Genomic DNA, 16340 nt, shown 5'->3' on the forward strand with positions numbered 1-16340 from the left:
CAATTAATATAGCACCAGCTAGGAATTAGTGAGGCTGATATAATAAATGAGTGTAAGGGTGAATTAAAATAAATATCCAGGTCGCATTTACTTCAAATAATCCGCTGTTCTGTGTGACAAAATTACAACCAATCAGAGCATATTTAATATTTAATGCACAGTTAAATGGAGCGAAAATTTGGACCAATGAGATTTTGCAATAGGGCGGTGCTAGCCAGTGTATAAACACAGAAATACTGTAGAAATCAAGAGAATAACCTTGTGCTTGAAATATAAATATTATGTTTACATCTTCAATGTAATCCTTATCTAGTATTTCATTTTAACATTTTTTTTGAGTACAAAGGTTATTTTATTTTATTTTTTTACATTATTATTTATAAGTGTTTATACATGCATTATTTAATATTTGGTATAATTTATATTTAATTTTAATAAAAAATATCACTTTTTCACATTTGTTGGCAAAATGCCATTAAATAGTCACAAATAGTCACACAATAATGTAAAAATACATAATGTCTTATTTTTTTTATTTTGGTGTGGAATATAACTTATGTTTCTTTGTGAGAGTCACCCAATGATATTCATGAAAAAAGGGATGGTCGGAGGGATTTTATCATTTTGATGAATAAATAAATTCACACATCATTTCAAATTTTGTGAACTTCCATTCAATTTATCGCACCATGGAAGTGGTGTACCAGAAATGATTTCAAAACAATAAGCGATTGCACACCTGAATGGACCCTGATCGTGATAATCACATGTCTTCCTCTTTCTGTGTGTCTTTCCAACCCCAAAGTACAATTTAATGAATCCTGTAGGACTGTGTGTTCGGAAGCACTCAATTTCATTCAAATGCTGATTGTGACGAGTTAAAATGGAACGTAGAGCAAATGTTGCAAATAGCTTGAGCGCGTTTTCGATTTCCTGTTCAGAATGAATTCTATTCATCTGCTGTGACTGTGGCCATGTGTGAATCTAACATAGAAAAAGATGGTACTTCTTCTGAGAAACAAAGTAAAAATACCACATGACATTCTTAAACAGTTCCAACAAGCCAAAGTTCTTGCAAACAATTTGAGGAGAACAGTCATTTCAAAGGAAGTAAAAGTTAAAGGAGGTTTAGTGAGGAGTTTGGATCTTACCTGTTTATAATCAGAATCTCTGCCTATCAGCACCTGTAGCACATAGCTGATTCTGTCTCCTCTCATTGGTGGAATACTCTCCCATGTGACCTCACAGACATTTCCCTCTAGCTGAACAACTCTTGGGGCTGAGAAGGACAAAAAAAAAAAAAAAAAGGTTTAAAATATAAATCCTTCTTAACATTATAAATGTCTTTCTTCTGATCAAATTATTGCACCCTTGTTGAATACAAATATAAATTATATTTTTTTTATATAATTGTGGTACCTTTCAGTGTTTGTGGCAGAGATTTGGTGGTGCAGAAGGTGTACGTCTCAGAAAAAGGCCCCTCGCCTGCTTCGCTCACCGCCTGGATCCGGAAACGGTACCGACTTGACTCGCTCAGTCTTTGCAGCTTAAAAGTGTGGCTCGGACCTCGGTAAACCACCACAAACCTAACAAGATGCACACAAATTAAGTATAATTTAATGTTTATTTTTTTTCAATCATTTACAGCCTAGTAGTTTTTTTTAAAGTCTTGAATGCAAAGAAAAAAAATTGGATGATTGCTTGAGATCATTGTTCCCTTCATGTCGTTTTATTAAATGGCATGAAGGCAGGAAAGAATGCGAGGTAGAGGCAGGCCTTCATTAACTCCATTCAAGAGTCCAGACTTTACTGTTTATATGGTTAAAATTTTTCAGAAGTGGAACTGAGGCTGAAAGCTAAAACCGGGGAGAACAAGGGCCTTCATTTGCTTCTGCCATCGGTGGGTCAGTGACGAGTGACTCTGAGAAAGCATTAAGGCAGGTGGTCTTGATAACCCTGAGTCTCCTAATCTAATTCCAAACAGCGCTTTGAGATCGAGTCTTCTCATTAGTCGACTCCACCTTAATGGACCCACAAACACAAAATGTGCTTTTCAGATGATCTGCTTACATCAGAGAGAAGAACCTGCCCTACGGGTGCATGAGGGACAAATTAAAGCGAGGAAGTGCATGGATACACACACACACACACACACACACACACAGAGAGATGCTTCACTACGAATAAAATTAATATACCAAGACGACAAGAAGAACACCATTTGAGTCCTTTTACCAATCTTTTACCAAGTAGACTATGGTTTTTAATTATGAATCAGGGTTATTACCAACTGAAATTAAAACAAAAACAATAGTAATAATAAACAACAATATTAAAAAAATAAAAAATAAATAATAATAATAATAATACTTGAAATGAACTAAATGTACACAAACTAAGTTAGAGTTATTTTTACTGTGCACAATTTTTTATAATTTAATAAACATTTTTTATTTTTTGCAAAGTAAAATTATTAGCTTAAATGCTGTCATTGAATTAATGTCAAAGTAATTTATAATAAATCAATATTTGGAAATTATTTACTCTGAGTTAAAGACATTTTTCTAACCATTATTATTAAAATGATATGAAATATTTTTAGTATTTATTTGTATAGCATTTTCATAGGAAATATCAATGCAAAGCAATTTAAAAATTTTTTTACACATTTATTTATTTATTTTTTAGTAGACGCCTGAAAAATAGTTTAGCCTAAATATACAAAACATCTTAAAAAAAAAAAAAAAGTCATTCCGACAACCTCCCCACTAGTTGATTATGAAAATATGTAGTTTTGCACATCTCTCTATCACTGCTAACCTCTGATTCCTGTCCTCCATCTGCAGGATGTAGGTCGTGTCATCTGTGAGCTGACTTCGGCTGATGAAACCCCAGCGTAGTTTCAGACTCTGCGGTCCGACCGCTGCACACTCCAGCCGTGGAGGAGACGGCGGAAGGGGTCTGGTCCTCACCGTCAGGGTCTGACTGAAGGGTCCGGGGCCCATTTCATTTTCTGCTTGAATCTGCAGGCTAAGAGAAGGAAAAAGAGAGGAAAAAGACTGTTTTAACAAACTGTCAGTCTTGTTCAGTCATTAGTAACTTCAATTCTTGATTGTCTTCAAATGATCTCTCTTCACCTGAATGTCTCTACAAACTATTCAAAGGAAAATCGATGTTAGCAATTCATATTGCACTCTTCAAGGGAACAGTTCACACAAAAACGAGGCTCCATCCATCAACTTTTTATGACTACAGCTGAAGCAGATTGATCAGCAAACTAAGAGTCGGTAGCTCCAGCAGCTTTGCCCAAAGTGGCCTTCATTTGTTTCTGCCTTATTTGCTTCATCTGTCAATCCCAGTTAAAGCCTGCAGGTATCTTCAGCCTCGAGCTGCTCTGTGACCTTTCCACTCAGTTTGATGGCACAGGAGAAATTTATCTCTAGCTGAAGGGGTGGTCTTGCAGTCGAATGAGGATTTCTGTGAAGTTATCTATAGACATCCAAGAATCCAATTATTGTAAGTGCACCGAAAAACATTTCTAAATTGTGTTACCAGAAGAGCTCTGAAAGGAGGGAAAGTTATTACATTACAATACCTTTGATATATACCAAAAACATTCATCCAAATGGACATTCTGTCATTTAACCACCCTCACGTTGTTCCAAACATAATTTGCACTTATTCAAATGCACACAAACCAGTTGTGTTTAGTGCCATTTATTCACTGAATAGAAAAAAGCAGTGTGTGTGTTCATTAAAATTGGTCTTTTAAGGTTTTGTGGAAAGAAGGAAGTCATTTGGAACAACAATGTCTTTTCTTGAACGAATTATCCGTAAAAAAGATGTTTTGCACTAGTGCATCCTAGCATACTACATTGTGGGACTAATGGAAGCAGAAAATCGAACGTGCAGATGTGTAAATAACCTCACAAGACCATGAGGACTATTACGGTCTCAGTGGAATTTCTATAGAAGTTTATTTACAAAAACTGAAGCCTTTTTGTTTCTATTAAAAGGTCTTGCACAATGTTGAAAGCATTTAATGACTAAAATAACAGTATGGGAACAAATATTTTTAAAGGGCTTGATTCTCTGGAATTATTGAATGAATTCAGAAAAACAAGGAGGAACACAGAAGTATCTGAACGCTACACCACCCTTAAAAATCAAGGGGAAATATAGAGGTAAGATGATGTCTCTTATGTTCACTAAGGCTGCATTTATTTGATCAAAAATATAGTAAAATAATATTGCAAAATTTGATTAAAATGCAAAAAACATTTCTGTTTAAATGTAATTTATTTCTGTGATTCAAAGCTGAATTTTCAGCAGTCATTACTCCAGTCTCGCATGATCCTTCAAAAATCATTCTAATATGCTGAAACATTTCTTATTATTATGCATGTTGAAAATTGTTTTTTATTTTTTTATTTTTTTGATAAATAGAAAGTTGAACACAGCATTTTTCTTTGAAGAAATAGAGCCTAAGCCTCACTTTTCAAGGAAAAGACTTTCCACGCTTTTTCATGCATCCATTAAAAACCACCTTGACACTGGTAATAAAAAAATAAATGAAAAAAAAGGATGAGCATATTTATTTTCAGAAGCCACAGGGTTTGATACTTATGCATAATGCTTTAATATTCACATAATTTAAGTGTCCAAATAGATTTTAGTAACATTGGGTCACTAGGGTGAGCTGGAACCTATTATTTTTTTGGACTGCTCGAGAAAGATATCGAAACCTCTAGTTCCATTAGAGACATTATGCGTTCATATGATATTTATGAGTGCATTTGGCATATTAATACATTACCTTAATGGAGAGGTCCATTTAATGTTGTCATTCATCCCAAATTAAAGCCTTTACATTGACTAGACTTGTTTCCGGAAACCCAGCAGGCAGACCAAATAAAAAAGTCCCTCCCTCATGTTTTAATAAGCTCCTCCTTTTAATACATATCCATATTTACATAAGGAGGATTGCACTTTAGTACAATATGTAAATATGGATATAGCATGGCTTTTGGACACATACTACTGTAATACTGTGTTTTTTGTTAGTTTTTTTACATAATACTACAGTATTTTTGAGGTTTATTACAGTCTTATGATGGTAAGTTTAAGACTTCAAGACAATTTTAAGAACAGTTAAATAAGATAAAAAAGACATTTCTAAGACTCACAGATATGGCTATCAACTGATTAATCGCGATTAATCGCATCAAAAATAAACATTTGTGTTTACACAATATATGTGTGTGTACTGTGTCTATTTATGATGTGTATACACGCACACACACACACATACATACATACACATTTAAATTGTCATACATAATTTTATATCATACATAAAATTTATATTATATATAAATCAAAATATTTTATATAGCAAATAACAGCAAATTAAATAGAATATTTTTCTTAAATATACACATGCATGTGTGTGTATTTATATATATAATCATAATAAATATACACAGTACACACACATATTATGTAAACACATAATAGACGTGATCAGTCATGATTAATCGTTTGACAGCCCTACTCACAGAAACTCTGCAAAAGTAGCATGGTACCACAGTATACCTTGTTTAAAAAAAATACCCTGCTAACAGCAAAGTTACATAAATAGTCTTGAATGTACCCAGAAAGCACTATTTTGTTGAAATCATCTTGAGCCAGATGTAAGTGGAGTCCATTTGCAGAGCTAATAGCACTGACATACTCACTCAGGGCCCTGCTCGAGATTCACCAGCACTCATCCGTATATTACAGGGACCATGGGAAAATAAGTCCCCGGTCATCACTAATGCACAAACATTGACCTCCACCGAAGAGCTGATGATGCACGGTGGTAGAAAAAGAGATACAGAGTGTTAAACAACATCTCAGCTCACCTGTACTCGCTGTCCGGCAGCAGGTCCCTGATAGTGTGATGGGTTACGTTTCCGGCGGTGATTATGCTGTTGCCCATTGAGATGCTGTAGGAGGTGATTTCTGCTCCATTACAGTGAGGCTCATCCCAGGTGAGGGCCAGACAGGTGGAGTGGGAGAAGGGTTCACTTTCTGTTGGGTTCAGAGGGTGGTCAACAAGGCGAAATCCAGATACAACATCAGGGGCCGCTGCAGGGGTCCGACACGTCACCAGATCACTGTAGGGGCCCGCCCCTGCCTGATTCACTGCCTATGAACCAGATACAAACAAAAGAATAAAGATATCACTTTTAAAATATAGAAATAAATAAATACAAATTTGAAGGTAGCCAGTGACTTCAATAGTATTCTTTTCCTTTCTTGGAAGTCATCAGCTACTGTCAACTGTTTGGTTCCCAAAATTCTTCAAAATATATTTTTTTTGCTCAAAAGGTGAGTAAATGATGACAGATTTTTCACTTTTGGGTCATCTTTTCCTTTAATAAGTTGATGTTTTACTTTTTTTTTGTATATATAATATGTATGTGTGTGTGTCTGAGTGTGTGTGTATATAATCATGCTTTTAGTTTTTCAGAAATTACTTCTCTTCATTCTGCTGCTGATAGATTGTTTTGCCTCTAGTTCATAACAGACACAGCGAATCAAAGCCAATTAAATGTGAAGAGGAGCATACAAAGGTCAGAACATTTCCATATATAACTCTGCTACAGTCTAACGTTTGAACTCTATTAATGCTTATAATGTCTCATCAGCACAAAGTGCAGGTTTATTTTTGGTTTGCAAAGACACAACAATAATGTACAATGCATCTAAGGCTGTGTTTCATATAATGCAATTGTAAAGGAACAAATGTTGATACTGTGTGATTAAGGTTTACACTCTTCTTGTTTAATTAAAATGCAAGCTGCCAGTAATGCATGCATTTTAATATGATTATGCTCAAAGCAATTATAATGCACTAAATTACTTTCAGGAACTATTAGAATAATGTGTTTCCTTGACTTGGAAATTAGAAAGATGATTTATTCACAACTCATTTTACTGTAAATTACTGATCAATCAAAAACTAAACTGTTAAAGCAAATGCGCAGTGGTAAACCGAAGTATGTTGTTTACATAGAATTTACTGACCTTTTTGAAAATAGAAAAATTAACTTTGGGGAAAAATAAATGTTTTTTAAAATGTTCTTTAAACTTGAGTTAAAAGAATGTTGTATATTTGTGTGGTTGAGACTGATGCACAATAATGAAAATCAATCAAATATATTTGAATAATAAAATGTTCTTTAAACTAAATAATTCTGCAATAATTCTGTGAATATTGCACGTGTTAACATTAAATATATAACATTTTATTATATTTTATTATAATCTTTGAACATTAATATGATCATTTAATTTAAATTAACATTAAACAAAATTAAACAAAACAATTAAAAATAACCAATAATTAAAAAATAAATACATCTAAAAAAAATGAATAAAAATAAAATTAAATGAAAATTAACTAGGCTTTTGTCTTGGTAAAATGTCAATTTGTAGAAAAATAAAATCAAATCAATTTGTTCATTTATAATTCATTTATAACAACTGGATATTTGAAATACGTCATGTTGGACACATCCTGAATTACCTGTAGCCTGCAGCAGTAGTCCGTAGATGCCTCCAGGTTGGAGATTTGGAAATAGGTTTCCGTTCCAATGTAGACCAGTTCAAGAGAGTCCAAATCACGTCCCCAGTCCAGCCGGTACTCAGAAATGTCTATCCCAGAGCTCTCTTTGTTCTGAGGATTGAGATCAGAGCAAGCGTTAAGCTCCAGGAAACAAGAGCAAAAAACGCATATTACAAGCACTACGTGACTAATTACCTGCCTGACACGGTTTCATCAGGACAAACACAAGAGACCAAATGCATCAAACGCACCGCTAATAAATGAAACAACCTCTCTAAACAGAATGCAAATCACTGACATCTTGAATTTGACATTCAGGAGACAGCAAGGATTAAAATCACATTCATTTTCATTGTGAATGAAACACAGGAGGCCCTTTGTCACAAAAAGCCTATTGAGAAGGGACTGAAAGCGCAATTGGTGAAGAAAAGGTTTTGCGTAGACAATCTGCCACCTTCACTGGAGAGAATCGGTCTTTGGCATTTACTAGATGATCGATGAAAGAAATATGCTGTATTTTCGATAATGCAGTTTTTGTAGCTGTGCTGTGTTGAGAGTCTATTCTAGTCATTTTGTCTTTCTACGAGTCCCAAAACCAGTGTTTGCTTCTGAAAATTGATTACTCTCCCAATGCAGCAGAAAATCACTCTGACAATTTCATCAGATAACAGCATGATTCATTATTTACTGCCTGTATACTGTGTGAATGCCTCTCGCCGACTCACCTCCCAGGTCACATCTGCACAGGTGTGTGACGTCACATTGATGGCAGGTGGAATACATTGTCCTGGGGGGCCAGCGGCAGTGCTTATTTCCACAGATTCAGAGTACGGTCCATACTGGGGAAAAAGGAGTGAGAGAAATCGGCTTAGATTTAGGGCTTTTTGAGCTGTCTCATAGGTAATGAATGGCTCGGGTTTGACCATCAGGAGGGAAATCTGTTATTTCTGTGGCAGGCAAACCCAAAGTGCTACACTGTGTTAGGCATCCATCTCCGGGGACGGCTGAATTAGCTTCTTAATATCCTTGCTGAGGCAGACAGCAGGTCTCTTTATCGCCCTGAGACAATGTAGAGGATTTGTTTTTAAAATGTGGATTTCATGTAAGAGTGGGAAAAACAACCGGAGTGCTGTATTTCTGTCTGAGGGGGACAAAATTATAGCTGTCTGATGTCTAAAATACCTGCCTAGTTCCCTTCACTAAAATATATACTATTTATATTGTGCGCTTGGGAACAAAAAATATTATTGGTGAAATTAAACCAACTGAATGGACTGAATGTTTTTTGCTTTTGGATTGGTATAATGGATTAGCATTTAATTTAGAGTACATTTAAAACAACAAAAAATGTGCACCAAAATAAACTTAAAAAAAAAAAAAAAAAAAAAAAGGTAAAAATATTTCCTAAGGGCAATGAAACAGTATTTAGCATTATTTCAAAAGCAAAAATTAAACCTTTTGTGTTATTTTATTATTATTTATATACTATTATAGTATTTATAGCTAAATATTCTTTTTATTCTTTTATTTTTAGTTTTCATTTGTTAGTTTTCATGTGCCATTTTCCATAGTTTTTATTTTTATAGTCTATTTTTATTTAAGTTTTAGTAATTTAGTACTTTAACATACACTTATTTTAGTTCATTTAGTTGCCAAGTATTTACATTTAAAAAAACTAAATTAAGCTTTACATTTACAAATTATATTTTATTTTCAATTAACTATTAACAATTTGAATAGATTTTGTTAAAGATAATGACACTGATCTGTAGCTTAGTTTGTTGTAGTATGAACAGGAAAAAAAGTAGTTTGTTCTGGGTTTCATTTATTAAAGCGCCAGATCATTCATAAAAGGCCAGATCATGCATAAATAGCTGGATCATGCATGCAGGATGTCTTACCCCGGTGCTGTTGGATGCACGAACTTGGAACCTGTAGGTGGTGCCAGGGAGCAAATTACCCACAGTGCACTCTGCTTTGGATCCACAGTACACCTCCGAGGGCTCCGAACCCTCCTCCATTGCACACATTTCCAAGCTAAACTCCACATTTTCACTTTCTTCACCACACAAAGGACCATCTGGAGAAACAAAGAATGATGGGTAAATGGGAGAAACATAGACGGAGATGGAACAATAAGCAATAATTTAAAAGTGGAAACGTCAAAGCATAATCCATCACTCCAGTCCAGTAATAATAATAATAATTCATTACATTTATATAGCGCTTTTCTGCTTTTCTAAGCACTCAAAGCGCTCTACATTGTGAGGGGTGGTGTCTCAGTGTGCAGCATCCACCTGGATGATGTGACGGCAGCCATAGTGCGCCAGAACGCCCACCACACACCAGCTTACTGGTGGAGAGGAGACAGAGTGATGAAGCCAATCAGTGTAAGGGGATGATTAGGAGGCCATGATGGTCAGAGACCAATGGGAAATTTGGCCAGGATGCCGAGGTCACACCTCTACTCTTTTCGAAAGACATCCTGGGATTTTTAATGACCACAGAGAGTCAGGACCTCGGCTTAACGTCTCATCCGAAAGACGGTGCTTTTTGACAGTATAGTGTCCCCGTCACACATGTACACTGTACATGATCACACCATTAGGACTGTTTCACACATCCTGAGTGGGGATTTCAACTTCTTTCCTCTGAATTTACATCTCGCAATTCTGGTTCTTGTTTCCATCTCAGAATAAATGTAATTGCGACTTTATCTCATTTTCAGATTTTTTTTTTAAAACAATTGTAAGATATAAACTTGGAATTGAGAGACACAAGCATGCAATTCTGAGATGAAGTCTAAATTGTGAGAGACACTGTTCCATAAGGAGGTGAGTTAAGGAAGAGGCAAGTGTAATAATAACAAGAACAACAATAATAATAATAATTATTATTATTATTATTATTAATTCAAACAATTGTGATCTAGGAGGTGAGTTAGCGAGAGGACAATTATAGTTTTATGAATTATTATTAGAGCAATTGCTAAAATTGTATATTGCAATAAAATTACTACTAATAATAATAATAATTATTATTATTATTGTTGTTGTTATATTTACTATTAGTAATATTAATTAAATTAGATTACAATTAAATTATATGTTAATTAGAAAATGGCTCATAGCACTTTTTAAGATGGGAGGTGAGCTGAAAAGAAGCATTTTATTAATAATTCAAAAAAGCCAACACTGCAAAACATATTTATTATTATTATTATTATTATTATACAAACAGTTGTGATCTACTAGGTAAGCAAGCAAGTTTATTAATTATGATAAATTGCTAACATTGTATATTGCAATAATAATAATAATAATAATAATTATTATTATTAATTAAATTGTATTACAATTAAATTATATATTAATATGAAAATGGCTCATAATAATACTTTAAAAAAAAATGTACATGGGAGGTGAGCTGAAAAGCAGCATTTTAATAATTATTTCAAAAAAGCCTATTTTGCAAAACAGAGCCACCTCAGAAGACATCCACCTGCCACCAGCCTCTCCAAACCAAAACACATTCTCAGTCCTCTCTACAACCCTGTGGCTAGCTGGCTACAGGAAGGAACCGATCAATTGCAGTGATGGAGAACATGCAGGGAAGCTCACACCTGCTGTCCGAGATGCACAGAGCTCTGAGAGTCAGCGTGGATGGCCAAAATCAGCACTGCTATTTCACTGTTATTTATAGACAGTGTTCAGCCTCTTAAATGAGCCCACCTTCACTCAAAAACAGTGCTAACAAACAAGTGCATTTTATCTCTGGTTCCCTCAAAGACATGCACACAACAAACCCACACACTAAATAGGGTGATGTAATGTATGGACAGCACAAAAAAAAGCTTTCAGTTGGCCCAGGTGCATTCTGGGTAAATTGAACTTTAGACTTCTAGAGTTCCATAACTATAAATCCTCTGAATACTTCACCTGTTGACCTGGTAGCAAACATAATTAATCTAAAAGCAGACAAGTGTCCTTCAGCTTCTTTTGAACTGCACTTCGAATTGAGTGATTTGTTTACTAGGGTCATAAATGTCAGTCTAGTAGGAAAAAACCTCTTGTGCCACAAATGCAAAGCCATTTTTAGACAACCAGTTCTCTAAGAAGCAAAAGAGAATAAAAGAGTATAAAGAAAAACAACAGCCTCACCCCACTGCAAGGTCATCTCTTTGTGTTTGACATTACCCACGATACTTGGGGGTTGACAGCGGCCAGGGGGTGGGATGTGAGTGCGCACCGTCAAGTCATCTGAGCACTGCACAACCAAAACATTGAGTAAACACAATAAGTACACTGTGAATTTATTACATGAATCAGCTTGGGAATCAGTAAATTAACTTGGAAATATTCTTATACCTGGCTTAGGCCGCCCACATTCACACAGCTGAGTCTCAGGGAGTAGCTTGTTGCTGGTTTTCGATCCTCACACAAATGTTTCCTCTCTGGTCCTCTATAGAGAGTCGCCCACTGCCTCTCTGAACACAGACACAAACATTAATCTCTTTGAACCTGTTAGGAACATACAGTATTAGAGGCATATTTCACATCAAAATCAAAAGAAAAAATACAAACTATACTGTTGAAAGAAAATTACTATTAGTTCAAAAGTTTGTGGTCAGTAATTTTTTATTTATTTATTTTAAAAATCAATTTTTAGCAAGGTTGCATTTAAATCAAAACTGACATTAAAAGACATTTTCTTTGTCACATAAAATTCTAATTCAAACTAATGCTTTTTTTGGCTTTCTACCAGTTGCCACAAAGATATTAAGCAGTAAGCAGTAAGCAGTACAACAGTTTTTAAAATGAATAAGAAATGTTTCTTGAGCAGAAAATCAGTATATCAGAATGACTTCCGAAGGATCACGTGACACTAAAGACTGGAGTAATGGATGCTGAAAATTCAGCTTTGCCATCACAGGAATTTGTAATCAAATAAAGGCAAATATTTGAGGGGTTTTCATACTGTTAAAAGTTGAATTAAAATTACGAAACGTTCAGAAATACCTTCCGAATTCCCATCTGATATCTCCAGGACATACGTTAAGTCTCTAGATCCACCATCGTCTTGTGGAGGTTCTGATTTAATTGTAAAAAAAATTTGAATGTTATGATAAACAGACAATAATAAAACTTTTTGAAACGTAAAATGCAGACTTAAACAATTTCCTACCCCACGTCACACAGAAGCTGTGATATGTGATGGTGTTTACGGCAGGATTCACAGGGGGTCCAGGTCTGTCTGGGGTCGTCTTACACACAAGCAAAGAGCTTGGTGCACTGCGCCAATCGCCACTACAAGTGATGAGCTGTAGGGGCGACAGTTAAGAGATGTTAGAAGACCACACAAGGTGAAACATACAACCATACAACTAAAGATTTGTTTTTAAATAAATTAATAATTCATTCAACTAGGACACATGAAATTGACCTAAAGTGACAGAAAAGACAAGTACAAAAGAGTTATATTGCATATAAATGTTGCTCTTTTGAACTTTATATTCATTAAGCAATCCTGAAAAAATAAATGCATCATAATTTTCACAAATGCATTAAGCAAAATAACTGTTTTCAACATTGATAAGAAGACGACTGAAGATTACTGGCGTAATGCTCAAAATGCAGCTTTGCCAATGCAGGAATAAATTACATTTTGAAATGTATTAAAACAGAAAACAGTTATTTTAAATTGCAATCAAATTTTACAATATCACCATACTTTTGATCAAATAAATACAGCCTCGAAGAGACTTTTCAAAAACATAAAAAAAAATCTTACCAACCACAAATTTGTTATTACTGCATGCAATACTGTATCCCACAATAAAATGTTCTTTTCTTTTTCCTTTTCTAGTGTGATTTATTAACTGGAAGTAAAAAATGGTGTTTGACTAATGATTTGATTGGACTGCCAAATGTATTAATTATTAATGATTAGAAATGCAGAAGAACTACATCTATTTTTACACTGCATGGTATTCAGGATTCTAGTGTTCCGTTCCAAGCACCTTTGAGAGGCCAGAGTGAACTCAGACGATACAAATGAAAAGCAGATAACCAAGGTGGCGTTTGAAGACTTCAGGACACACTTTTGTGTACTAGACAACATGACTTTTGCGTCCCAATCACCTGAAGCATCACAGGGAGCGATATTTAAATCCTCTCCAAAGTGTCTTTCTTCCCCTGATAATGCCAACGCAGTGTTCCTGGCCTTCTCAGAGATTAGACTAAAAGCTTTTAACACACACCACCACGGGAAATAAATTCACCTTCCCCCAACAACTGCTGGATCTGAGAAACAGCTCCAGGTTAGCGGAGAAACTGAAGTTCATTAGATTATCACTAATTGCCTTATTAGCGAAGAAGGAAATGAGGAAGCAAAGGTGCTTTGGGAACATGTGCTTTTCTAGAGCTCTAGTTAAACACTTGTATGGATGGTTTGTTTGTGTATGAGAACAAAAGGAAGCAGCTCCTGTAAATCAAAATAATGCATTAATATAATAAATAAAAGCCTTCGATTTATTGGCTTTGGGCTGCTGTACCATTAACATCCTGAATCTGAGCTTCACTCACCCTGAATTTGTACTGTGTGTTCCTTCTTAGGGACTCCACCTTACGGTTCAGCTCCAAACCACTGTAAACTGCCTGGAAGTCCAGTCCCTGCCAAAAACACATCGCCCATTAGGTGTCAGGAAGTGAAGCATGGAACACTTATTCCCAGTTTTGCTCTAGAGGCTGTCTAAATCATTGTCATGCACTTGTAAATACTTCACTGAGGCTGACAAACAGATAGAAGTGAGGAATTGTGTCAGTTCTGTGCCACAAGTGAAAATCAAATAGAATGATGTGCAATCGTTTGGACAAATGCTAGTCCTGTCCTAAACTTGAATTTGTTCTGCATCTGAAACAACTTTTTTTGTTGGATGACATCACCAATGCCTCTTATTTTTCAATACCTTCGCTACAATCTGGCAATTAACACTGTTTTTAATGATCCAACCAATTTTTGATTAATAAAATTAAGTTGCGTCCTATTTTTTTCTTATTAATATCCTGTTTCACTCAGTAACGTGCTTCATTACAGATGCAAAATAGGAAGTGGACATTGTTACATGATTTTAAAGTGGGAAAATATTATATTACATAATTATAAAAATCTGCTATACAAAATTTATTAAAATAAACAAAATATGTACACATACACACATATATATATATATATACATATATATATATATATATATATATATATATATATATATATATATATATATATATATATATATATATATATATATATATATATACACACACACACACACATACATATACAGTATATACATACATATATATATGTATATATATATTGAGAGAGAGAGAAAAAAGTAATATGTATAAAATATATATATATATTATTACATACACTCTATGGTGCTATATAGCACTAAAAGTGGTTCTTGGCTCGTAATCATAGGGGAACCACTTTTGATGCTACATAGCACCATATCTTTAAAGGTGCTATACAGTACCTTTGTCAAATGGTGCTATGTAGAACTATAAGAGGTGCCATATTGCATTGCATTTCTTCAACAAAAATGGTGCTAAACGACACAAACAGTGGTTCTTTGGCTCGTAAAGAACCTTTAAAGGGACTTAACAGTTTCTTTGTACGGCAGTGGCGCTATATAGCACCTTAATCACCCCAAAGAACCGCTGAAGAACCATACAGGAGCTTAACAGGTTCTGTACATGGTAGCGGTGCTATATAGCCCCTCAGTCATGCCAAAGAACCAGTGAAGAACCACTGAAGCACCAAGATTTGGTGCTATACACCAAATAACCAGTAAAAACAGCTAAGAGATATGACATCCCGTGTACAACACTGAAAAAATCTGTGTGCAACACTGAAAAAAATCTATTTTCGGTAGATATTATGACAACAGAAAGCCATAACTCCTGCACAAGGGCTCAGGGGAATTATGGGATGGGGGCGGTAGGGGTGAGTTCAACACCTTGGTCTCATCCTGCATCTCCAGGGTGTATGTGACAACCTCCTCAGTGCTGCAGCTGTTTGGTCGGGTCCACTCCAGTGTAACCCAGGATGGACCTGCCTGTACCAGCCGCGGAGGTAAGGACGTCTGCGGGAGACTTCCTGTGGTGTTGAAGACGACTTCTGTGCTGAATCCACTGCAGAAAAAAACATTATATTCGTAAACAGTAATAAATCCCATCCTTTCCTATCCTATAAAGATTATACAACATATCTGTGTATCATCAAAGCGTGTGAGAAGCACAAAGTTATAAATTGTTTGGACTTTCGCCCCCAGCACTCACAGCCGCCACTCACAGTGAGTAGTGAGGAGAATTTTCTCATTTACCGCACCATTAAACACTAAGACACCAAAGGGCCAAAATTCTATTAAACTGCATACAACTAAAAGCACATAGGCTGCTGGGTTATATTTATAAATATTGACTTTTGGCAGTAAATCATAAAACAATTTAAAACACAATATTTCACCTACACCTCAAAAATAAATACTATAGCGGTATCTTGAAATGGTAAACTTATCTCGGTATCTTAAAATGGTATAACTAAAATAAATATTATATTCATTTACTATGATGTTTTGATGGTAAGCCAAGGTACAAAATAACAGTATTATCTTGCTAAAATAATCAAATAAAATAATAGGTTACTTTTTTTAAGTTGA

At 35.0% G+C, this 16340-nt stretch overlaps 1 protein-coding gene across 1 annotated transcript in view; it reads right to left on the bottom strand.

Annotated features, from left to right (window-relative positions):
• LOC306864700 (fibronectin type III domain-containing protein 3B-like) overlaps positions 1 to 16340 on the bottom strand; it is a 60768-nt gene that overhangs the window by 3728 nt on the left and 40700 nt on the right. The window contains exons 13-25 of the mRNA XM_079408862.1: positions 15639 to 15813; positions 14200 to 14286; positions 12800 to 12935; positions 12634 to 12705; positions 11983 to 12101; positions 11776 to 11881; positions 9517 to 9695; positions 8341 to 8454; positions 7577 to 7726; positions 5907 to 6193; positions 2821 to 3030; positions 1420 to 1586; positions 1152 to 1279 (exon numbers count right to left, since the gene is read on the bottom strand). Of these exons, the coding sequence (XP_079264988.1) occupies positions 1152 to 1279; positions 1420 to 1586; positions 2821 to 3030; positions 5907 to 6193; positions 7577 to 7726; positions 8341 to 8454; positions 9517 to 9695; positions 11776 to 11881; positions 11983 to 12101; positions 12634 to 12705; positions 12800 to 12935; positions 14200 to 14286; positions 15639 to 15813 (1930 nt within the window). The remainder of the gene's footprint in view (positions 1 to 1151; positions 1280 to 1419; positions 1587 to 2820; positions 3031 to 5906; positions 6194 to 7576; positions 7727 to 8340; positions 8455 to 9516; positions 9696 to 11775; positions 11882 to 11982; positions 12102 to 12633; positions 12706 to 12799; positions 12936 to 14199; positions 14287 to 15638; positions 15814 to 16340) is intronic.

Source organism: Barbus barbus, assembly GCF_936440315.1.
Source record: "Barbus barbus genome assembly, chromosome: 46".
Classification (NCBI taxonomy): domain Eukaryota; kingdom Metazoa; phylum Chordata; class Actinopteri; order Cypriniformes; family Cyprinidae; genus Barbus; species Barbus barbus.